The sequence below is a fragment of the Marmota monax genome, unplaced genomic scaffold (genome assembly GCF_021218885.2).
Source record: "Marmota monax isolate L192 unplaced genomic scaffold, Marmota_monax_Labrador192_F-V1.1 WCK01_AAM20220418_F8-fsc00086, whole genome shotgun sequence".
Taxonomy (NCBI): Eukaryota; Metazoa; Chordata; class Mammalia; order Rodentia; family Sciuridae; genus Marmota; species Marmota monax.
In genome coordinates, this window is record NW_026693086.1 from 119271 (window position 1) to 144191 (window position 24921).

Consider the following 24921-nt stretch of genomic DNA (forward strand, 5'->3'; position numbering starts at 1 on the left):
GCGCGAGGCGGCGGCGCGGGGACTCCGGGCCCCGGCGGCGGCCCATGGGGCGGGAGGCCTGAGGCCGCGGCCTGCCCGGGGCTCGGGGGGTGGGGGGAGCGGGGCGGGGAGATGGATAAACTGACCATCATCTCAGGATGTCTCTTTCTGGCCGCCGATATCTTCGCCATCGCCAGCATCGCCAACCCCGACTGGATCAACACCGGGGAGTCGGCGGGTGAGCGGCGGGCGCGCGGGGCCGGGCGGGGGCGGAGGGCAGCGGGGGGACCCGGGCTGAGGGGGAGAGGCGGCCGGAGCGGCGCGGGCGGGGGCCGGCCTGGGGGGAGGCAGGCGGAGCGGAGCGGAGAGCCGGGCCGCGGAGCCGGGCGCAAGGGGAGGGGACGGAGACCCGGCCGCCGCCGGCCGCCTGCGGTACCCCGGCCTGTGCAAAAAGTGGCCGAGGAGACCCGGCAGGGCTGGCGCCGAGCACCGGGGAAGAAGCGGGTGCAGGGAGGATTCTAAAAAGAGGGGGGAAAAGTCAAGGTGGGAGACTGGAGGAAACTGAGAGAGAATTAGAATCCAGGCGGAGAGGCTGGGGCGGGAGCGGGGCAGCGGGTGGGGAGAGCTGCGGGGCGAGGCAGCCGGACCGACCCTGGACCCCCACCCGAGCTCCCCGAGGAAGCTGCACCCTGGGAGTGGTGCCCCCGCGGCGGTGCAGGGAGAGCTGAGGGGGTCAAGTCGGGTGGAGGAGGTTGGGGATCTCAGACCCCCGTCCCCAGCCCATCCCCTGCCCTCTTGGCGGGGCTGGAGACACTGGTGGCTTCCAATTTTTCCTTTGAAATGTAAGTGGTTATAATTTTGCTTTATTTTAGGCCCGGGAGCTATAATGATACTAATAATAAACTTCATTTTATGGAGCATCTTTCATTCCAGCGCATCACAAAAACACTGTAGAGGTCTTAATAGTAGTTACAAAATTAAATAACACATTAGAGTTGCAGGCAGCCCAGCAGCAGTAGCAGCGGCTGCTGTGACGCCACGGAGCTGTAGACAGGAGAGGCAAGGTGCTGCCCTCCAGGAAAGAGGCGGGTATCTCAGGTGAACGTGCTGGCAAGATTTTTCTCACTTGTTCATCTCTTCTCCCTCCCCATCTCTCTCCCTTCCTGTAGATCTGTGAGACCCAACCTTTAATTAATGTAAACAGGTGTCAGGAATTAAGGAATGAGTCTTTTTTTTTTTTTTAACTGCTTATCCAGTGCAGGCAAAGGGAATATTGAGGATTGGGAATGTCAAGCTCCTTGCATGAACAGTTTGCTACAAAAATGTATCACTATGCTGTCAAACTTAGTTCTTAAGTATTACTTATGGTTCTGTATTTATCCTGCAATATTTTTAGCTCTTAAAAAAAGAAGCTGTAGCTGGGGCATTTGTTGCTTCTTCCTCCCTTCCTTCTCTCCCCTGATCTAGACCTAGTGACACAAAATCATGCTGTCACATTTACTGGTTATTAAAATTACACTAAAGAATTCTGCTACTTTTCTTGGCTGTGGAGTTTTAGCAGAGCTTTTCATTGTAAAGCCTATAAGAAAGTATCAGGATGGTTTAGAATTTGGTGTAACTGTTTCTGAAAGTGTTGGTGATTCCAGACAATTTGTGCAATTATATGGGTGACATCCTGCTCATTACCATTGTTGTTTTTAATCCTAATTATATGTGTAGTGATTCCTTTTAAGAAACTTTATTTGGGGCTTTACAGACTTAGAGACAATGAATTTTCACTGTTTTTAACAGAGGGATCCTTTTTGTAAAGGAGTATTACGGGAAATCCTGATAGACTAAATGTCCCTGGGACTGTTATAATTGAGAGAGGAAAGTATTACCTATATAGGAGAAGAAAGAAGTAATGGTATAATATTCCTGAGAAGATGAAACATAGCAAACTTCTCTTTCATTCAAAAGAAAGCAAGGGTAGGATGAGTACAACTCTTTCAGATTTGGAGGCAAAATCATTGACTGTAAATTGCCACAGACATGGGAGGGATGATAGTTCAAGGTTTGAAGGAAGTAGAATGTTCCAAACAAACAAACAAAAAAAGTTTCGTTGCAGAAAGAGCATGCCAACATAGTAGGATTGTATGGCTGCCTTGTGGAAGCTGGTAGTGAGGAACATACTATGTGATAACCTGTTGGTTCTACTGATTTTTCTAGTAGTGCTCAGCTACTTTGGTACCAGTGTAGCTGAAGTAGGTTAATTTTCTAGATGTTCTTGGGAATAAGAAAGCATCAAGAGTACTAATGTGAGATCCTGTAGAAAGTGTCATTGAAGGTTAGGGTTTGCCAGGTACATACAATAAAATGACAAAGCAGTCAAGATGTATAGTATTGGACAAAGTGTCTTTGTATACACACACGCACAAGATTGATACCAGGGCAATTTAACACGAACTACATCCCCAGCCCCCCCCCCCCTTTATTTATTTATTTATTTGTTTGTTTGTTTTTAAGACAAAGTCTCCCTAAATTGCTGAGGGAATTCAGCAGTCTCAGAGTTCAGTCTCTCCAGTAGGTGGGATTACAGGTGTGTGCCACCATGCCCTGCTGTTGGCCAAAGTATCTTTGTAATGATGGCTTATGAAAGCTCCACTGGATAAAGAGCAGAAGTAAATAAAGGAAAGCAGTGTTGGGTTGGCCAGTCAAGTAGCACATGGTTTATAGTCAATGGAACAGTGGACCCAATAATATTGAGGACCAGTCTGGGTGGGAATAATTGTATGGCAAAGTAGCATGACAGAGGATTGTGGGCACAAGCTCCACAGTGTAACAGTGAGAGTGTACGACTGAAATGGAGTAGTGGATATGATTTTTTTTTTCTTAACAATTTTTCTTGCCATATCTACCCTTCAGTTAGATATTCTGTGGCTTAAAAGGGGAATAATAAGGTGGGCGTGGTGGTGCATGCCCATGAATCTGGTAGCTTGGAATCTATGATATGTGAATGCGATAATATGTTCTTTTCATTGTTGTACTCTTGTGCTGTGATAAGATGCACTTGAACTTTTCCTAGTATTTGCTTGAGCACTCACTGTTCAACTTTACCTGAGCAGACAGATGCAGTCTTGAGTTAAAAATAAAAACAAAAAACAGTGCAGTGGTGCACGCCTGTAATCCCAGTGGCCTGGGAGTCTTAGGCAGGAGGATTGCCAACCTCAGCAACTCAGTGAGACCCTGTCTCTAAATAAAGTACAAAAAGAGGGCTGGGGATGTGACTGTACCCCCTGGTTCAATCGCAAGCACCAAATAACCAAAAAAAAAAAAAAATGCAAAGTTATTTTTCCAAATCAATTACAAGATGTTTCAATAAGCTCTCTCTGAGGTAATAGAACCAGTGTCGTGTCATCATCTGCCTATCTGCCCCTCCCATTCCCACCTCCCAATCCCACCTCCCAATCCCATACTGGGGATTGAAACTGGGATTCTCTACTACTTAGCTACATCCCCAGCCATTTTTGTTTTTTATATTTGAGACAGTGTCTCGCTCAGTTTCTCAGGCTGGCCTCCAATGATCCTTCCGCCTCAGTCTTCTAAGTAGCTGGAATTACAGGCATGTGCCACTGTGCCAGGCTAGGACCAGCTTTATTCTAGGGTCCACACAAAAGTGAATTTACCTGGCAGCAAAAGTTAATGTGTTCCCTTTGGTGTACCATATTCATTCTATAAAAGTTTCGGTTAATTCTTGGGATTTAAAAGGTTCTGTGAATGTAATTTTGAAAACCACTGCAGTGAACTGTTTAAGGGAAATTTCAGGGCTCAAATCCAAACTTCATTACTTACCAGTACTGTACTTTAGTTCAAATTTCTTAGCCTCTCCATCTCAGTTTTCTCCTCTGTAAAACAGGGATAAAAATAATAGCCATCTCATTGTTTTGTGGTGATTAACCTCACTAATCCATGTAAAACATTTAGAAAGTGCCTGGCACATAGTAAGTGCTCAATAAAAGATATTATTATTCTCGTTTATAAGAACAGGTGTCAGAATCCCAGTTTTGCAGTTAGAGCCCTGGACTTGTTACTGTGAGAAATGACATCTCTTTATTAGGTGCTCTTGGATATAAGGAAACATCAAGAATAATACATCCAGACTTAGAGCAAGTTAAATGTCTACCCTCTTGGCTTTGAATTTTATTCATCACTCCTATACAGTTTCTCTTCTTCTAGTCTTTCATTTCTGCACTCTAATCTGTTCCTCAGCTTTTGCTTAAACTACCCCAGAAGGAAATGAAATATCAAATGACAAAAACTGGATCAAATAACTTCCTAAAATCACAACTGATAAACTATATTACCATAAGATTATGGGCCATACCTTGGAGGCTCACAGTTTTTAGTCTTAATTTTAGTGGTCCAGATCCAGAGAAAATGTTTCTTTTTCTTTTTGTCTGTTTGGGACAACATTTTCTTCTTGTTCTAATAGCTTGTGGATTATGTAGCAACTTTTTTTGAGTGGGGTCCTGGGGGCTGAACTCAGGGGCACTGGACCACATCTCCAGCCCTATTTTGTATGTTATTTAGAGACAGGCTCTTACTGAGTTGCTTAGCGCCTTACTTTTGCTGAGGCTGACTTTAAACTTGCGATCCTCCTGTCTCAGCCTCCAGAGCTGCTGAGATTACAGGTGTGTGCCACCACACTGTGTAGAAACTTTCATTTTTTTGTAGTGCCTTATAGTTTTGAAGTGCTTTGACATTCATTACTTGATTTGATCCCTTAGGCTTTTTCTGGCTGATGTGAAATAGTCATTTCCACATTTTCTCCACATTTCAATTCTTTGCACTTGAGATTTGAGTTTCAATGTGACAAAGTCTCCCTTCAAGAAGATTTTGGGGCTGAGGTTATAGCTGAGTTATAATGTACTTGCCCTAATATGCACAAGGTCCTGATTTCTGCCCCCAGCACTGCAGAAAAGAAAACTTTTTGCCTAAGTATTACCTATATCTTAATTATGTACAACTTTTATTTATCTTACCGAGGTTTAAATTCCTCAGTGGGTGGAATTTTTGTTAGATTATGGAAGAGGGAAGGGAAAATTTGGGTTCCAGTCTTAAACGATAGCTTTTGCTTTGTAAAAGTTTCTTAAACCTCACTGTCATTCTTTAAAGAGACAAAGCCTTTGTGGAAAAAAAAAAAAGAGAGATCATTTATTTAATTTTAGCAAGATCAACAGTTAAGCAAGCTGTTCTGATTCACAGATCCCTTTATTAAAGGCATCATCTCTTTAGAAAAGACTTTAGTGACCATTTAGGATTATACCAGCCTAACTATCATTCTAGATGGATTTGCATAGGGGTTTTTATGAAGATTTCTAGATGTTTCTCAAAAGCCTCTTTTCATGTGCAGGAAAGAACTTCTCCCTTGTATCTAATCAGAATTTCTCTAGAATGGTTATGTAAGTTAAAGTTAGTATATTCATACCTAAAAATATTTTCATTCTTGTTCTTTCTTTTTTAATTTGTTTAAATGGAATGTTAGTATTTAAGGCATCTCAAAAACTGGCACCTTCTTCCCTGCTTGTATTTTGAGCCAGTTGAAGAAAAAAAAAAAAGAATGAATAAATAGGAGCTAAATTATTTTATTACTGGTAAAGAGGATATTGGAGAATGTGACTTATATTTGGGAACCAGCAACTTCTTACTACTACTGGACCTCTGAATTGAACAGATTTAACTAATGAGAAAGATTAAGGCATCTGAATTTTTTTGTGTTTCTCTTTTGTATTATCTATTTACATATGCCCTGCCTTTTTCCAAAAAGAGATTTAAGGCAACATGATGTGTCTGTAGTTGACTATTCCTGAAACCCAGCTGGATCCAATCTGGGCAGAGAGACTACACAATTGTAGTGGTAATATGAACTTAATGGGACACCCGTAAATACCAAATCCAAGGAGTGCATCAGGTTGAAAAGGTTTTCTAAGTGATAGGCAGCCTAGCATAGTAGAAAGGATGCACAGGTTTTGGTTAAGTCCAACATGGTTAAGTCACAGTGTCACTATTAGCCAGGTAATTGATCTTGGAGGTTTTTTGTTAATAAAAATTACCTCATTCAGAACTGATTAAGACTTCTTTTAGCACCTTTAGTTGTTGTACAGGTTTAGACCCCAACTTTCTTTTCTGTTCTATAGGTTAAAGAGTAGTAACCACAGTACCACAGTGAATTATAGAAATCACTTAGTTCAGAAGTGATTTTTAAAGGATATATCTAAGAGCTGGTAGCTGTAAAGTTTTATTATTTATTTATTTTTTTGGTAGTGGGGATTGAACCCAGGGGTGCTTAACCACTGAGCCAGATCTCCAGCCCTTTTTCATATTTTATTTAGAGACAGGGTCTTGCTGAGTTGCTGAGACTGGCTTTAAATTCACGATCCTCCTGTCTGAGCCTCTCTAACCTCTGGGATTACAAATGTGTGCACTACGCCTGGCCTATAAAGCTTTGTAGTTGGAGTATTAAGAGTCAGTTGTGTCACTTCAAATTCTGAAAATTAAGTTTTAGATAGGTGAGATATTTCTTTCTTTATAGAAATATGGCAAATAATATAACTGAAAATTAAGTTTTAATTTATGGAATAAAATTTCTTCTAGTTACCATTAGCTTTTATAATACAAATTTGTGAATTTGTTTTTCCTATATCTTATACTCATACTTAAGCAGTGGGCCAACTTGCATAATCTTATAGGGGAAATATGGACACATAATGAAGTGCTACTATTTATGAAATTGTTTTCATTACGTTATAAGTAATAGCTTAAGCAACCTGAATAGATAATTATTTATATACCGACCTTATTTGATATCCTCCTTTAAGTACACCAGGAGATTAGGCTGTACTGTAACAACAGTGACAGCATGTAGATATAAATTTCATATTTACTGATTTATCTGTTTGTGGTGGTTTATGTAAGCTTGACATATCTTTTTGGTTGTCATAATGCTTTCAAGCTCTAAAGCTACATGTTTTCCAAGTGCTTTCTAGAATTCCTTGCCCAACAAATAACTAGCTCCTAAAAAGTTTAATAATTACAAACCTGCTCACTTGGTAACAGTAGATTGAGAGTAGTGGCTATTTCATCCTTTATTGACTATAGATTTATTGAAGTTCCTGGATCCAAATCACTTTTCAGTATTATATCTATGTAAACGTTACTATGTATTCTTTTGTTAATTGTAAATTGTACAGAGGAGAATCCTTGCCAGAAACTTAGCAAATAAAATGTGATGTTCCTTTGAGATTTGTTTTGGAGTTGATAAAATAATAAGCATATGAGTTTGGGTGTTGGTATCAGTGATACGTGTATTACTGAGTATGTACCACCCAGCATGTACAGTTGCTTACAGGAAGTTTTCGTGTATGCTCACATAGTTGGTTTTTTTTTTTTTTTCTTTCTTTTTTTCTGTAATGGGGACTAAACCCAGGGGAACTTTACCACTATATCCCACCCCTTTTTGTTTTCTTTTTCTGTGTGTGTGTATTGGGGATTGAACCTAGAGGCATTCTATTAGTAAGATACATCATTAGCCTTTTTATTTTTCATTTTGAGACAGGGTCTCACTAAATTGCCCAAGCTGGCCTTGAACTTATGAGCTTTCTGCCACAGCCTCCTGAGTAGCTGGGATTATAGTTGTGCACTCCCACCCTGGCTTCAATTCAGTTTTGAAGCAAACCATTTAGTCACCACTAAACTTATTTATTTTTAATTAGAAAAAGGCTGTACTGTTGTATGTCTCTTTATATTAGTTTTGCTATAAATAAAATGTCACATTTGGCATCTTGACACTTGCTATTGTATATATTGAGCAAAAAGACAGCTGTTGACTTTTAATATAGATCTGTTAACTAAGGACCATATCCTACTGTATAGTTCAAGATTAAATAGGAATAAAGAAAATGCAGTTGGGTGAATCAAGTAAAAAATGGTAGAACAAGACGGGTGCTGTGGCACATGCCTATAATCCCAGCGGTTTGGGAGGCTAAGACAGGAGAATCATGAATTCAAACCCAGCCTCAGCAAAAAGCAAGGTGCTAAGCAACTCATTGAGACCCGGTCTCTAAGTAAAATATAAAATAGGACTGGGGATATGGCTCAGTGGTCGAATGCCCCTGAGTTTAATCCCCAGTAAACACTCCCCCTCCAAAAAAAAAATGGTAGAACAAAATTTTACAAGCCCTCCCTTTTGCATTATATTCATGGTAAGTTGTTTACCTGGAACATTATTGGGTCTGCTTTCAACTATGGTAATAGAAATTATTTTCAAAAATAGGCCATATTCAGATCAGTTCTATTGACTATTTACCAATTCTTAGACTATCAAAAATGTAATCATTTGATTGATAAAGTACCATCATTGTTCTGGGGATGTAGCTCAATGGTAGTGTTTACGTAGTATGCACAAGGCCCTGGTTTTGATCTCCAGTACCATCCCAAAATAAATAAATAAAATACCAAAGTTTTGATAAAAATCATTATTTTACCATGAATATATCTTCCCATGGATATTTCCTAAACCACTGGATTTCATTCCACTTACAACTAATGCATTTGAAGTATTTGTGTTCTATGTGGAACTCGTACTGGATATTCAGTGGGTTAGTTATTTATTTTTGAGACAAGATCTCACTAATTTGTTGAGGTTAACCTTGAACCTGTGCGCTCCTCCTGCCTCAGCTTCTTGTGTTTCTGAGGTTACAGATATGTGCCACCATACCTGACCAGGTGATACATTTAATAATGAGTATTTAAATAATTAGGAAGTTTTGGGAAGTACTTGTCCTTAAAGGCAGGTTGATAGTAAAAGCAGATAGAAAACAGAAGTTTCTATTCCAGTTCATTTCTCTATATTGCTGCTAAGTTTATTTTTCTAAAGAACAAATAAAATAATACTTATGTATCTTTTACTTTGTTACATACTGTTCTAGACACTTTACAGAAGTTTATTACTTTCATCCCCACATCATTCCTGTATACAAGCTGTTATCAGCCCTATAGAGATGAGGAGAAGTTAATTAACTTGCCCAAGGTCACAGAGCTAATCCTGGCTCTTGACCACTGCATGTGCTTACAGGAGAAAACTTCAGTGCCTCTTCTGCTTCCACAGAACAAAAAGCACTCAAAGATGATCACAGTATGACTCTAATTTACCTTTCCAAACTCAGATCCACTTTTTTCTCCTGTAAAGACCTACATTCTTAGCCCCTCTTAGTCTGACTATTTCTGAAGTACAACTTCTGTTCTCATCTCTAAGTCCTCTTATGTTTTATTCTCAGCGTGAAGTGCCTTCTCACTAATTCCAGTCCATATTTCATCAACATCCTATCCATCTTCCAAGTGGATTTTAACTGCAGTCTTCATAAAAATCTTTTTTGGTCCCCTATCTGAAGTGATTTTTCACCTTGGCAACACTTTGTGGGAGCACATCTATATCATGGTTATTTGAGTGTTACTTGCCCTATTTTCTGGTATAGACTTTTAAAATTCCTTGAGAAGAAGGAATATGATCTATTTTAACGGGGACTGTGGAATAAGATTGGAAGTTTTGGAGAGTGGGGTAACTGTGAAAATAAGGGATTTGGTTATATAATATTAAATTAATGTTTAGTAGCTACAAGTCCACAGAATTCAGTCTCTTTTTTTGAGAGGTAACTGTTGGTTTTCATTTGGAAAATAAGATACCATAAAGTCATTCCCAACTTTTAGAAAATATTATAAAAGGAAAGTTAATTTGTAGGTTAACTGGTTGATTATTTGGGTCAGTAAAGAAGTTAGGCTAGGGGCTAGAGTTGTAGCTCAATAGTAGAGCACTTGCCTCATAAGTGTGAGGCACTGGGTTCAATCCTAGCACCACATAAAAAAACAAATAAAGGCATTGAACCCATATACAACTAAAAAAAAAATTTTTTTTTAAAGCTGGGGCGGGGGAGGTGCTGGAATTATGGCTCAGCAGTAGAGCGCTCTAGCATGTACGAGGCCCTGGGTTCCATCCTCAGCACCACATAAAAATAAATAAAGATATTATGTCCAACTACAACTAAAAATAAATATTTAAAGAAGTTAGGCTAGTCAGTAAGACCACCTTGTAGCTATTTACTTCTATAATAAAACTAAAATAGTAGAAAGCAGAACAATTGCTTTATTTTGTGATTTTATTTATTTATTTAAATTTTGGAGGTATCAGGGATTGAACTCTGGATTACTCAACCACTGAGCCACATTCCCAGCCCTATTTTGTATTTTATTTAGAGACAGGGTCTCACTGAGTTGCTTAGCACCTCGCTTTTGCTGAGGCTACCTTTGAACTTGCCTTCTTCCTGCCTCAGCCTCCTGAGCCACTGGGATTATAGGCATGTGCCACCATGCCCAGCTTGGTATTTTGAAAAGATAAAAAGAAGTAAGAAAATGTAGTTTATTTCCCTTTAATTTATTGTTCTTTAACTTGTCATTTGACTTCAAAGCTTAAAACATTCCTTCTGTGTGATATAGGTATAGGTACTTTACTGGGATTCTTCTGACATTTGTCAACAATATTTGGGTTGTATTTCTGATTTACAAATTGCCCTATCAGAGGAGGAAACAAGAGGAATTATGGAGAATGTTTATTTAAGAGATTTCCGGAGGTAGAGTTAACACAGTGGAGCTGAGGAGGGCATCTGTGTGTGTGGCAGGTGGAGGAGATTAGCAACTACTGATGAGTAAATGGTCTCCCATGGGAGGCAAGGTGAGGAGAGGGAAGTGGCTGGAGCATGGTCCTCATGGTAGCATGAGATGGGCTACTAGACTGGGCAAGTATTGTTACTATTTGTTGAGGGGGGCTGTGGCTAGAAAGAGTAAGGAGAAAGCAATATTTTATATACCAGTTTGGTTATGATACGAGTTAAATTGACTTATTATTTATTTGGAAGAATGCCTATAAAGAATTTGGGCCCTAATTCTGGCTTGGGTGTAGATAGTTTTGTTGGTGCCTGAAAAACTACCAAAATACTTATTATTTTCTCCAACTGGAAAGTAGTTCCTGTCTCTCCTTCATCCTCTGAATGCCATCACTTAATGTGATATATATGTATATGTGATATTGAATTCTGGGGAAAATTTCATGCAGAAAGGGTTCAAAAGAGTATAGGAGTGGAGCCGGGCACAGTGGTGCACACCTGTAATCCCAGTGGCTCAGGAGGCTGAGGCAGGAGGATCAAGAATTGAAAAACAGCCTCGGCAAAAGTGAGGCACTAAGCAACTCAGTGAGACTCTGTATCTAAATAAAATACAAAATATGGCTGGGAATGTGGCTCAGTGGTCGAGTGCCCCTGAGTTCAATCACTGTTACTGCCCCCCCCCCCCCCAAAAAAAAAGGGATTGAAGTCAGAACTCAGTTCAAATTCTGACTGATATTTACCAACTGTTTGGGTTTGGGCTTGTTACTAGGCCTCTTTTTATTTTTCGCATCTGTAAATGGGGTTGATAACTTCTTACCTTGAAGGGTGGTTGTAAGAATTAAAGTTAATATATCTGAAACACCTACCACAATACAGGTACATATTATACCTTCTTGTTGACCACTTCAACCTTCAACAGATTGCTCTCTTATCACATATGATACACAGAATGTAAATATTACAATTGATTGTTTACCTACCTTACAATCACTAAAAGCAATCTGATGTTTTTAAACTAAGATATATCATTGTGGTGTATGCCTGGTTGCCTGCTTCATTTTTACCACATACACTGTAACAGTGCCCCTGAGGCTTAAATTGATGCCTTTTCCCACCATGCACTAAGGGAAAAGAGTGCCTGGCAGCCTATCCAGATGTTTATATGTCAGTGTTCTTCTCTATATCAAAGGTAACATGGAAGTGCATACCTGTAATCCCAACAGCTCTGAAGGCTGAGGCAGGAGAATCTCAAGTTCAAAGCCAGCCTCAGCAATTTAGTGAGGCTCTAAGAAACTTAGCAAGACCCTGTCTCTAAATAAAAGGGGCTGGGCATGTGGCTCAGTGGTTCAATCCCTGGTACCAAAAAAAAAAAAAAGTAACATGGATTGGGGATTTTCCAGCAATGATGACGGATTGTACTAAGCCATTAGCATTCTGTCAGTCTTCTTCTCCCTAACATAGTCTGTGGCCTTACGCTAGATCTCCTGGAGAAAGCTAAATATGCAAACCATGACCTTGACTGCATTAGTTGAGGTTAGTAACTGTTAGAGTGAATGTTTGGGGCTGCAGTATGGCTCAGTGGTAAAGCACTTTCCTAGCATGCACAAAGCCCTAGGTTTAATACTCAGCACTGCAAAAAAAAAAAAAAAAAAAAATTAAGGGGTAAATATTTGTGCCCCCTTTGTCATAGGAGGATACAATAACTCACCAATCTGCAACCCAGGATAGTACCCTCCTCAGGATTGTACCATTGTGTCACCCTGATCCCCTGAACTGCTGTTACTTTTAAGCAAATCAGTCTAAGGTTCTTTGTTATAGCAGCCCAAACTGGCTAACAACAGGGTTCAAGTAAAAAATGGTTAATAATAACAGGTATCCTATAAGATAGTTTATATTACAGTTCTATTCATTCTCATATTATGAAACAAAATGTAAAATTCTTCATAATTTTTTTATCCTGTAGATAAAATGCTTTGAAGATTTGATTTAAATTTAAAAATCATCAAGTCACTTAAAAAGCCATATTAATGAATCTTATTAAAACAAATATAGGACTGAAGGTGTAGCTTAGTGATGGAGTGCTTCTAGCATGCCCAAGGTCCTAGTTTCAATCCCCAGCACCACAAAAATATTTAATAAATATAAACCGTCATTTGGGCATATTGGATTTCATCAGCATACTGGATCGCTTTTTGGACTCCCCCTGGAGATAAGATTTAGTGGTTTTTGGATCAGAAGACAAACCCTTACATGTTGAAATGTTGCTGATACAGGAATGATTCTGGGAGCTTTAGAGGACTATTTCTAGTATCTGCCTACTTACCATCCGGTAGGTAGCTATCATACTGTAACCATTTAGAATCATACCAGTAGTTATGTAAAATGTCTGCTTTAAGAAAACCAACCTCTTATATAAGTTTTATTGTCCTTTAGTGTGGCCTCCATCTATAGCAGGAACATATGTATGTCAGTTAAGAATGCAGAAGACATTTAGAATTACACCTGACGGCACAGACTCTTGAGCCTGGGCTCAAATTGTACGACTTACTAGCAGCATGATCTAGGGCAACACACCTCAGAGGTCTGAAGATTAAAATTTTCGTATACATAAAATACTAAAAGTACTTGGCACATCTATATAAATGTCAACTAAAATTAATGACACTAACTTTTGATGATTCTTAGCTATAATCATTTCAATAGCCATAGTAGTAACTGAAATATAAATACTATGTAGTTTTATGTTAAAGATGTAAATGTTACTGTACTGGAATATAAATTCTAGCCCCCAGACAACTGGTCAAAATTTTTACCTTAAAAGAAGAATATTACCACTACTATAGTGAAATGGGAAGAGTGGTCTTCTAACTATATATATATATATATTCAGAAAAAAAAATTTTAAGTGGAAAAACGTAAATCCTGATATTGAGTACAAATTGAGATCAGTGCATCTAACTGTATTTCAAATTGATAATGTCAAAAGGAAAAAAGAATTAAGTAACTTTGGAATACTTTCATTGTATTCTCTTAATGGGATCTAGCCTAAGGACAAAAAGAACTATAAAGAAATATTGAACTTAGTAGGTAGCAAACATGCCCTGCAACTGCTCTGCAGGGGAAATGCAATCCCCATTTTTCTGATGAATAAGCATGTTCAGAGAGTGAAATGAATTAAATGATGCTTTGTCCACTATATCATACAATTTTTCTTAAAGTATTGTTTCTGATGAGTCAGTCCTCTCCTATGCCCTGGTCTTTTATTGATATCATGCATAAGTGCTAATCAGAACCACATTTTCAAGAGCTTTCTAACCTCTTGAATTTCTTTTCATTCAAGAATTTCATCCCATATAATTATGCCCACCTTTTTGAAATCTGCCTTCTTGAATTAAAATGTAATTGACTGTAACCACCCTTTTCTTTACAAGTTATAAGATGACATGAAAGCTTTTTCTCTAGATACTCATTTCCCCTACTTCATCAGTAACTAGTTTCCTGAATTTAGCTGATGTCAAAGTCATAATTGGATATAATCTGTATCAATAATTAAATCTGAAAGTTGTGAGAGAGCTTTGTTCTTTTAGACACTAATCTATTTGTAACTTAGGATGTCTTAAGATGATTTGGTGTGAGACATGGAGTAGATTGCTAAAGAATGCAGTTGTTGGACCTGCGTTTTTTATGATGGTGGAAACAGGTATTATTTTATAGACTGTGATTTTTTGAAATGATTATTAAAGAAGACCAAAAAATGGCAATGAAACTTGTTGTTAAATGAACTGTGTACTTTGAAAGGGGGATGATAAGGTAGAAAATATGTAAATAACTTTTGAAGAGAAATTACTATTTGAAATTTTGCAGAGTAAAAGTTATGGGAGGAATTAAACTGTTGAGGAATTAGTCAAATTTTGCTTAAAGTTCTTTGTAGGGCAAATTTCCCATTTTTGTTGTTGCTAAAGCATTTGAAGACCCTCTTCTTCAGTTAGCACAAAGTGGAATTCTGTTTTCTGACACCTCTGAACAATCTTCATTATGTGTGGCTTTAAATGTAATTTTATGGCCAGGTGCAATGTCACATGCCTGTAATCCCAGCCACTGCTCATGAGGCTGAGGCAGGAGGATCGCCAGTTCAAAGCCATCCTTATCAAGTTAGCAAGGCCTTAAGCAACTTAGTAAGACTCTTGTGTCAAAAAATAAAAAGAGTGAGGATGTGGCTCAATGGTTAAGTGCCCTTGGATTTAATCCCCCATACTTACTAACTAACTAACTAAATAAATAAATAAAATGTAATGTTATGTAATAGAGAAATTTTCAAGATTTCTAGGCCTAGGATTTTAGTATAATTTTTAAAAAGAGGTAAGGTTGGCAATCAGATTGATTTGAAAAAGTACTTTTTATCAGAATCAAGAATGTAAAATCATATTGTAGTCCTTTTATTATATTAGCTGTGTTTCTGAATGATTATTCCAGTATTTTCTGTTCGAAACAACAGTTTGTGGGAATGTGCCACTGTCTGTGGAAGTCAGCATTTATGAACATCTCTGTTGATATTTCTGAGGTTTTGGCTCTGGATAAACATTCAAGAAAAATTAAACTGTTCTACCAAAATATTCCTAAATAATAAACTTGGAGCATAGCTATAGAAACAGACCTGATTCATGTCTTAACTTTGGCTTTTTCTAAGTGGTACTAAGTAAGCACTCAAAATCTAATGGTAGCAGTTACTATTTATCCTTTTACCTTTTCCTTCTCCTCCAGCTCTCTGAGTGATAAGGAAAGAAAATTTCTTATGAGGGTCCTTTATTTTAATATTAGGGTTTTGAAATAGAGTTTCAGACAAAACTAGATTTTTCTGAACCAAAACAATTGAGATTCAGTTTGGGAAGTGAGAAGGAAAGCTGCTCAATACCTACTCCGCTTGTGCAATGGCAAGAAGGCTGAATTTCTAATTTGTTTCCTGCCCTTAGCCTTTGCCTTCAATTCCTCTGCCTCAATATGAGAATTTCCATATTCCTTCAGAGATAGTTACCTGACTGAAACAGATTATCTCTAGGAGTTAATCATAACCTTTTGGAAGAACATCTGGATACAGTTTCCACTTTTAAAGTCTATATTTTGAGGTCATTAGATTATTAGATTTGTATATTTTTAATTATTAGCTTCAGTTCTTTTCCTAGATTGTGCCCATCTTTTTTTTTTTTTTTTTTTTTTTGGCTCTCTACCACTGAGCTATGTCCCCAGCCCTTTTAACGTTTTAATCTTTTTTTTTTTTAAATATTTATTTCTTAGGTGTAGATGGACTCAACACAATACCTTTATTTTTATGTGGTGTTGAGGATCGAACCTGGGTCCCACCGGTGCTAGGCAAGCACTCTACCGCTGAGCCACAATCCCAGCCCCTTTTTAACGTTTTAATCTTGAGACTAGATTAGTCTAGTGGCCTTGTCTAGTTGCCCAGGCTTGGGATCCTTCTGCCTCACCTTCCAAGTAGCTGGGCTTTACAGGTATGTGCTACTGCCCAGCAGTGTGCCCAACCATTTTAAGAGATGTAAGTCTTTTTTTTTTTTTAACATTTAAAAAAAATATATTTAGTTGTAGATGAACATGCAGTATCTTTATTTTCATATGGTGCTGAGGATCGAACCCAGTGCCTCACACATGTGAGGCAAGCACTCTATCACTGAGCTAAAGCCCCTGAGATGTATGTTTTTTATCCAGAAAATATAAAGCCTGTAGGTAATAATGAATGAAAATCATTATATTAAATTAAACTACTGGAGTTTTTGCTTCTTCATATATTTCGAATATAATCATTACACTAAATTGTTGCTTCGGGACACTATCTCACCCCCAGCAGATACCGAAATTCACCATGGGCAGGCCCCATATGTGTGTGTGTGGTGGGGGGGGTATAGTATTTGCTTATTGCATGCACGTCTTCCTGTTTACTTTAAGTCATCTTTGGATTGCTTATAATGTCTAATATAGTTGTTGTACTGAGTTGTTTAGAAAATAATAAGAAAAAAAGTCTGTTTATGGTCCGTGCAGATGTATTTTTTTTTCTTGAATTTTAAAATCTGAGGTTGTTTAATCTGGGATGTGGACCATGTGGATACAGAGGGCCAGCTTATATTTGTACATACAAATGTAAATTTGCTTTGTTGTGATTACTCAGGTGCACTAAGTAGAAATCATAATATTTGTTTTCATACTCATTTCAGCTGTATCATGGATAGGCTGCTGGACTCTGGAATTTAGAGAGGATTTTAATACCATAAGCATATAATTAAATATTCTAAATATCTGAAGGATGTTTTAAAGTCATTTCTAAAACAACTGCTTCCTTTTTAACTGACCTTTTACTAAGCCTCTTTTTGGAAACATTACACATAATCTACTCAATCTTGTTTCCTTTAATTTTTGTCTCAAACTTTACTTTTCCAAAAGTGATGTAAATCACAACCTTCGAGTTTTCGTACACTTCCACTCCACTTAGCTTTTCTTCTTCCCTATACTTGAATGAGTGCATATCATCAGAGCACTGGTTCTGTTACCCTTTCTATGGTGTTCTAAAAAGTCATAAAAGGCAAATTGTTTAGTATACATTCTTAACATTTTAAAAATGTTTAGTATACATTCTTAACATTTTTCCAATTTTGAAAGCCTTCTTTCTCTGAGCTGTTAGATACATGTATGATTCATAAAATGAAACAGGGTTGCCTGTAGTTACTTCTTAATTGACTTGCCATGTCAGTTAGAGTCTTCTGTCCTTGTCATGTATCTAGGGATAAAAATCTAGCTTACCTTAATGTCCTATACATTATTACAGTTTGGGAAAATTCTCTTTCTTCAGAACTTTCCTGTTTTAAAGCTTTTACTTCTCCATTAATTTTGTCTCCAAAACATGGTGTAGCAGTCAGTTGTGGTGGAACATTACGTAAATATTCTGTTTTATTCTTAGAGGTTTTCAAGCAGTTATTAGGACTTCTGGTAGACATTTCTAAATTATCATATAACTAATCAGTTTCACATAAAATTAATGGTAGTCTAAAAAGACTGTTTTCTTAGATCCTTCCTGCCATAAACTCACACCTTTCCACCCCACCCCCAAATTCTGAAAATTTCCTGTGGCTTATGAAGTTCATTCTTAAATTTGAAGAAAATCTATACAAAGGGCATCACCATGTTAGACTGTAGATGGAATCTGTACTAACATTCACCCTGATTCAGAATTGATAAGAGTGCATTGAGCCTTCTGTTCTCTTGGGTCTGATTTTGTAGACTTTCTTATAGATAGATATTCCCTGGGATTCAGAACCTGTCACGCATCACTACGGGAGAAGATTCAAATACAGAGTGTTTGAAAATCAAAACTGTATTTTCCAAACAGTCAAATGTGTGTATGTCTGAACAAAGCTTAACCAAATAAGACATCATTACTTTTCCATTTGTATTTGTGTTCAGATGCCTAGAGCATCTGAACATTAAGTACTTCTTACATATTTTTAGGAAAATTATGCTCCAGTACTTTTCTCTTTACAATTAAATATTTTTAGTATTTTGTGACTTTTATTGTGAGGGGACTTTTTAAAAAGTAATCTTTTGAATTGAATTGACAGATGATCACAAAAATGATTCTGACTTGTGGTTAGTTTACCCCAATCTTTAAAAAATATTCATATTTTACCCTTTTTAGGCCAAGATGCAATAAAGAAGACCCGATTTTAGTGAGAGATGCAGACAAACAATTGGAATTCATGAGAACAGCACTAAGAGTAGTAAGTGCCATTGCCATAGGAGCACATGAAACATGCCTCTCTGACTCAGGCATCGGTTAGAAATGGCTACATGGAAGAATGATGCCTAAACCAAGATCTAAAGAACATACAGGAATTGGTCAAAGAAGGAATCAGCATAAGAGTGTTTCAGGTAGAAGGAAAAGCAAATTTAAAGCTTTTGAGGTTAAAAAAGAAAATTTTATGTGGGTGTCCTGGAAGCTAGATGTAATAACAGTAGATTGAAGGAAGAAGTGACATTGGATGGGTAAACAGAAACTAGATAATGAAGAGCTTGTTTTTTCATCTTTTTCGAAAGAAAAGAGTGCTGGGTACATGGCATGCACCCGTAATTGCAGTGACTTAGGAGGCTGAGACAGGAGGATCGCAAATTCAAGGTCAGTAACTTAGTGAGGCCTTAAGCAACTTTGTGAGAGTACTCCCCCTTTTTAGGTGTAGATGGACACAACACAATGCCTTTATTTTTTTGTGGTGCTGAGGATCGAACCCAGGTCCCGCCCGTGCTAGCCTGTGCTAGGCAAGCGCTCTACTGCTGAGCCACAATCCCAGCCCCCCTTTATATATATAAACGTGTGTGTGTGTGTGTGTGTGTGTATGTATGTATGTATGTATAGAGAGAGCTCAGTGGTAAAGCACCTCTGGGTACCCAAGTACCCAAATAAATAAATAGAAAAAGAAAAGAAACTTTTGAGATAGAATTAACATGCCATTTAGCTTACTCCTTTAAAATGTACAACTCATCATTTTTTAGTGTATTCACAGAGTTGTAAACTATTGATAATTTAGATTTGGTCAATTTTAGAATGTTTCATCACTTCAAAAGGAAACCCTGTCCCCTTCAAATATCAACCCCTACTTATCCCAGCCCTAAGCAATTTTCTGATTCTGTGTAATTTACCTATTCTGAATACTTGTATAAATGAAATGATAATATGTAGACTTTTGTGACTAGCTTCTTTAACTTAGCATAATATTTTCAAGGTTCATCCAATATTATAATAAAATCTATTAATTCATTCAGTTTTTGTTACCATTGTATGACTATGCCACATTTTATTTACTCATAGTCAATGTACATTTGGGTTTTTTCTACCTTATGTGGCTATTGTGCTGCTATGAACATTCATATCCACACGCTTCTTTGTGTTTACTTGTTTTCATTTCTCTTGCATATACACCTAGCAGAGAAATTGCTGAGTCATATGATTCTTTTAACTTACTTTTTTTGGTACCAAGGATTGAGCCCAAGAGTGCTTAATTAACCACTGAGCCACATCCTCAGACCCTTTCATTTTTTATTTTGAGACAGGATCTCACTAGGTTGCCTATAGCCTCACTGAATTGTGAGGCTGGCTTTGAACCTGAAATCCTCCTGCCTTAGCCTCCCAAGCTGCTGGATTACAGTGTGCACCACCACACCAGCTTCTTTTTTTTTTTAAATTTATTTATTTATTTTAATTTGTTATATATGACAGCAGAAGGCATTTCAATTCATAGTACATATAGAGCACAATTTTTCATGTCTCTGGTTGTACACAAAGTAGAATTACACCATTTGTGTCTCCGTACATGTACTTAGGGTATTGATGTCCGTCTCATTCCACCATCTTTCCTACCCCCTCCTTTCCCCTCCCTCCCCTTTACCCTATCTAAAGTTCCTCCATTCCTTCCATGCTCCGTCCACTCCTACCCCCATCCCCATTATGGACCAGCATCCACATATCAGAGAAAATATTTGGCATTTGGTTTTTGGGGATTGGCTTATTTCACTTAGCATAATATTCTCCAAATCTCTCCATTTATCTAAAAATGCTGTGATTTTATTCTCTTTTAATGCTGAGTAATATTCCATTGTGTGTATATATACCACAGTTTCTTCTACTGACGGGCATCTAGGTTGGTTCCACAGTTTAGCTATTGTGAATTGTCCTGCTATAGACATTGATGTGCACACCAAGCTTCTTTTAGCTTTCTGAGGAACTGACAATCTGTTCCAAAGTGGTTGTATCATTTTACTTGCCCACCAGCAGTGTAAGAGAGTTCCAGTTTCTTCACATCCTCACCAACAGTTGTTATAGGTATTATACTGGTATGTAGTAGTTTTTTTTTTTTTGAGGACATTTCTCTGATCTCTAATGATATTGAACATTTTTATATGCTTATTGGCCATTTCTGTATCTTTGAAAAGATGTCTGTTCAGATCTCCTACACGTTTTAAAACTGGATTATTTGTGTATATTACAATTATAAAAGTTGTTTATAATTCTGTTACATGTTGTTGTTGGACATTGATTCACAAATATTTTCCCCCATTCTGTGTATTTTTCTTTTCACTTTCTTGATTGTTTCCTTTGCTGCACAAAGATTTTGATTTTGATTAAATCTAGTGTATCACTTCTTGTGTTACTTTTGATTTTGGTGTCTTATCTAAGAAATATTTGTTTAATCCAATATCACAAAGTCTTTCTTATTTTTATGTGTGTGGTGCTACGGATTGAACCCAGGGACAGTTAACAACCGAATCACATTCCCAGCATCCGCCCCTTGCGCCCCCTGTGCCCCCCCACCCCTTTTCACCCCTTTTAGTTTAGGGACAGTGTCTAAGTTGCTGAGGCTGGCTTTGAACTTGTAGTCCTCCTGCCTCAGCCTCCCAAGTTACCAGGATAACACATCCAGCCTAAATTCTCTCTTTTTTTTTAGAGAGAGAGAGAATTTTTTAATATTTATTTTTTAGTTTTCGGTGGACACAACATCTTTATTTTATTTGTATGTGATGCTGAGGATCGAACCCAGCACCCCACGCATGCCAGGTGAGCGTGCTACCACTTGAGCCACATCTCCAGCCCCTAAGTTCTCTCTCTCTTTTTTTTTTTTTTTTAATGGTGCTGGGGATTGAACCTAGGGCTTTGTGCATGTGAGGCAAGCACTCTACCAACTGAGCTGTATCCCCAGCCCCCTAAGTTATCTTTCAGATGACATTTTCTCTTCACCAGTAGTGCAATGCAACCACCTTATAACAGTATCACCAATTTCTCCCTCCTGTTTCCTATAACATTGCTGTCAATTGTTTTGCTTATCCATAAGCTGCAATCACTAAATACATTTTTGCTATTATTTTGAATAAACTGTTATCTGATAGATAATTAAGGATTAAAAAAAAATAAGATGTTTACCTTTATTTATTCCTTTACTAATGCTTTTTCTTTATATAGATTTCAGTTTCTGACTTGTATCATTTTTCTTCTTTCCAGAGAATTTCTGTTAACGTTTCTAGCAAGGCTAGTCTTCTGATGAAAATTACTCTCAATAGTTGTTTGTTTGAGAAAATGTTTGTTTCACTTTTGAAGGATAATTTTATTGGATACAGAATTCTCTTTTTTATTTTAGCCCTTTACTATATTTCATTCCGCTATCTTGTTGCTTGTGTGGTTTCTGATAAGTCTGATATAATTCTTTTTTTAATATTTTGTTTAGTTGTAAATGGACACAATACCTTTATTTTGTTTATTTGTGGTGCTGAGGATCGAACCCAGTGCCTCATATGTGTGAGGCAAGCGCTCTAATGCTCAGCCCCAGGCCCAGGCCCAGGCCCAGGCCCAGCCCCAGCTCCAGCCCCAGCCCCAGCCCCTGGTATAATTCTTACATTTGTCCTCTATAGATTAAGGTGTTTTCCCCGTCTGGCTTCATTCAAGATTTCCTTCTTGTTTTTCATTACCTGCAGTCTGAATATGATATATTTATGTGTAGATTTTATCTCCCTTGATCTCTTTGGGATTTAGAGACTTCTTAAATAAAGCCTGAGAACTCCAGGTTTTGTAACTGTATTCCCCTGTTATATAGGAGCTGTATTGATGTTATGGTAAAGTGTACAAGCAGGGGAAGTGTTCTGTGATTAGGTCCAGTCAGCCTGGGCCCTGACTTATGACCTTCATAAGTGTTTCTTGGCCTTCTTCCCCTCTTAAGTGAGTTAGAAAGGCTAGAGACAGGTGGTATTAGGTATTCAGCTGGCCTTTACTGAAATGGTTTCTTTTTAACCATGCCTTTTTTAGAAGAACAGATGCTCTGAGCTTATTTCATCAACTGGAAGCATGTAGGGATTTTTTTGATTTTCACTGTGAGAACCTGGTAGGTTCCTTGAGAAAAATCTCAAAAGGTATATCCCCCACCCCCAGCCGCCAAATTAAACCTCCTTGGATTTGTGTGTGTGCATGCATGTGCACACACATGCAAGTGCCCTTTTTTTATTTTTCATTTTGAGATAAGATCTCATTAAGTTGCCTAGCTGGCCTCAAATTTGCCGTCCTCCTGCCTCAGCATCCTGAATAACTGGAATAACAGATGTGTGCCACTGGATCTGGTCCCTGTGGCCTCCTTGGAATTTTTAACTATCAAACTTGACCACACACACAGAGCCTGTAGGAATTCACCTGTTAACATTTTTATGTTTTTCTAACCTAGTAAAGGTTCCCATAGAGGTTTGGAAGTTTGTGGTTCATTAAGCAATGATTGTATTTGCCTTTTGTCTCTCCAGTTCTGCAGGCAGCATTTTGTCTGTGACTTCAATTCTCTGATGGATCTAAGGAGAGTTGTGGATACTTAATTTGTTTAGTATTTTTCTTGTTTTATGGATGAGAGTGAAATTTCTAGGCTCCTTGTTTGCCTGAGTGGAAATCAGATGTTCCTACTTTTTTAAAAAAAAATTTTTTAGTTGTAGATGGACCAATGCTTTTATTTTATTTAATTTATTTATTTTTATGTGGTGCTGAGGATCAAACCCAGTGCCTCACACATCTAGGCAAGCACTCTACCACTGAGCTACAACCCCAGGCCACCTACTTACTTTTTGAAATTTATTCCTAAAGAATTTGGGGGGCTCTCCTAACCCTAGTACTGGGGATTGAAGTCTGGGACAATTTACCACTGTGCTACATCCCCGACCTTTATTTATTTATATTTTGATGGGGGGTTACGGGGGCTTGAACTCAGGGACACTCAACCACTGAGCCACATCCCCAGCCCTATTTTGTATTTTATTTAGAGACAGGGTCTCATGAGTTGCTTAGACCTTGCTATTGTTGAGGCTGGCTTTAAACCCGTGATCTTCCTATCTCAGTCTCCCAAGCTACAAGGATTATAGGTGTGCACCACCATGCGCAGCTATATTTTTATTTTTTGAGACAAGGTCTCTCTAAGGTGCTGAGTCTGGCCTCATACTATAGTCTTCCTGTGTCAGCCTCCCAAGTTGCTGAGATTACAGGCAGGCACCCCTGTACCTGGCTCCTTTGGGAAGGTTTTGTTAGTTATAGGTTTATTGGGAGGGTTGAGGTTTTAAATTCAATACTTTTAAGTTTTGGATTAATCATTGCTAATATTATAGGAATACAATTTATTTTTGCATATTGATCTTGTAATCTGCAACCTTTCTAAATTCATTTATTCTGATAGTATTTTAGAAGATTTATTTTTCTTGCTTGATTGCTTTGGCAGGAACCTCAAGTACAACATTGAATAGAAGTCACAAGTGTAGGGCTAGGGATATAGCTCAGTTGGTAGAGTGCTTGCCTTGCATGCACAAGGTCCTGGGTTCAACCACAGCACCACAAAAAAAAAAAAAAAGGAAGAAGAGGAAGTCTTATTACAAATCTCAAAGGGAAAGCACTCAGTCTTTCTCAAGTATGTTAGCTGTGAATTGTTTTGGGTTTTTTAATTATTGTTTTGTTTGGGTTTCTTTTGTTTTTTGTTTGTTTGTTTGTTTTTTCAGGTAAGCTTTGAGCAAATTCACTTGTATAGCCATAATGGTAATATTTTTGTAAGCTATCCAGGTTGTGTAGTCACTAATTTGTTCCTTCTTTTTACTTATATTCTGTAATTTAATTTATTTATTTTTATGTGGTGCTGAGGATCAAACCCAGTGCCTCACACATGCTAGGCAAGCACTCTACCACTGTGGCATAAATGTACCAGAATTTGTTTAACCATTTGCTTTGTTAGTCTTAGGACATTATCATAGCACCCAGAATGGTACCTAGCACATAGAAGGCATTCATTATATACATGTATATATTGAATGAATGGAATCTAATAAGGAAGGAGAGAGATTAATTAAAAACTTATTAGAATAATTTTAAAATGAGGGCATAAAAAGATGGACAAGATTGAAAACAGTGGAAATTGTTGGAAGGAAAGAATAAATAAGAAAGGTTACAAAGGAAGAATGATTTTTCACTCTTAGAGGAGATGATAAAAGGCAGCAAGAAAGATTCCAGGATTTCGAATTAAATACTAAAAGTCTCATTCTCATTATTAAAATGTCTGCCTTCCTTTCCTCTTACAACTTTTTAAAAATATTTTTTTAGTTGTAGTTGGACACAATACTTTTATTTTTATGTGGTGCTGAGGCTCGAACCCAGTGCCTCACACATGTTAGGCAAGCACTGTACCACTGAGCC

The 24921-nt window shown here is 37.9% G+C and overlaps 1 protein-coding gene across 1 annotated transcript in view; it reads left to right on the forward strand.

The window, feature by feature from the left end:
* Window positions 1–108: 108 nt before the first annotated feature.
* Window positions 109–24921, forward strand: part of Mosmo (modulator of smoothened) — a 63252-nt gene continuing 38439 nt past the window's right edge. The window contains exon 1 of the mRNA XM_046454716.2: window positions 109–217. Within this exon, the coding sequence (XP_046310672.1) occupies window positions 112–217 (106 nt within the window). The 5' untranslated portion in view covers window positions 109–111. The remainder of the gene's footprint in view (window positions 218–24921) is intronic.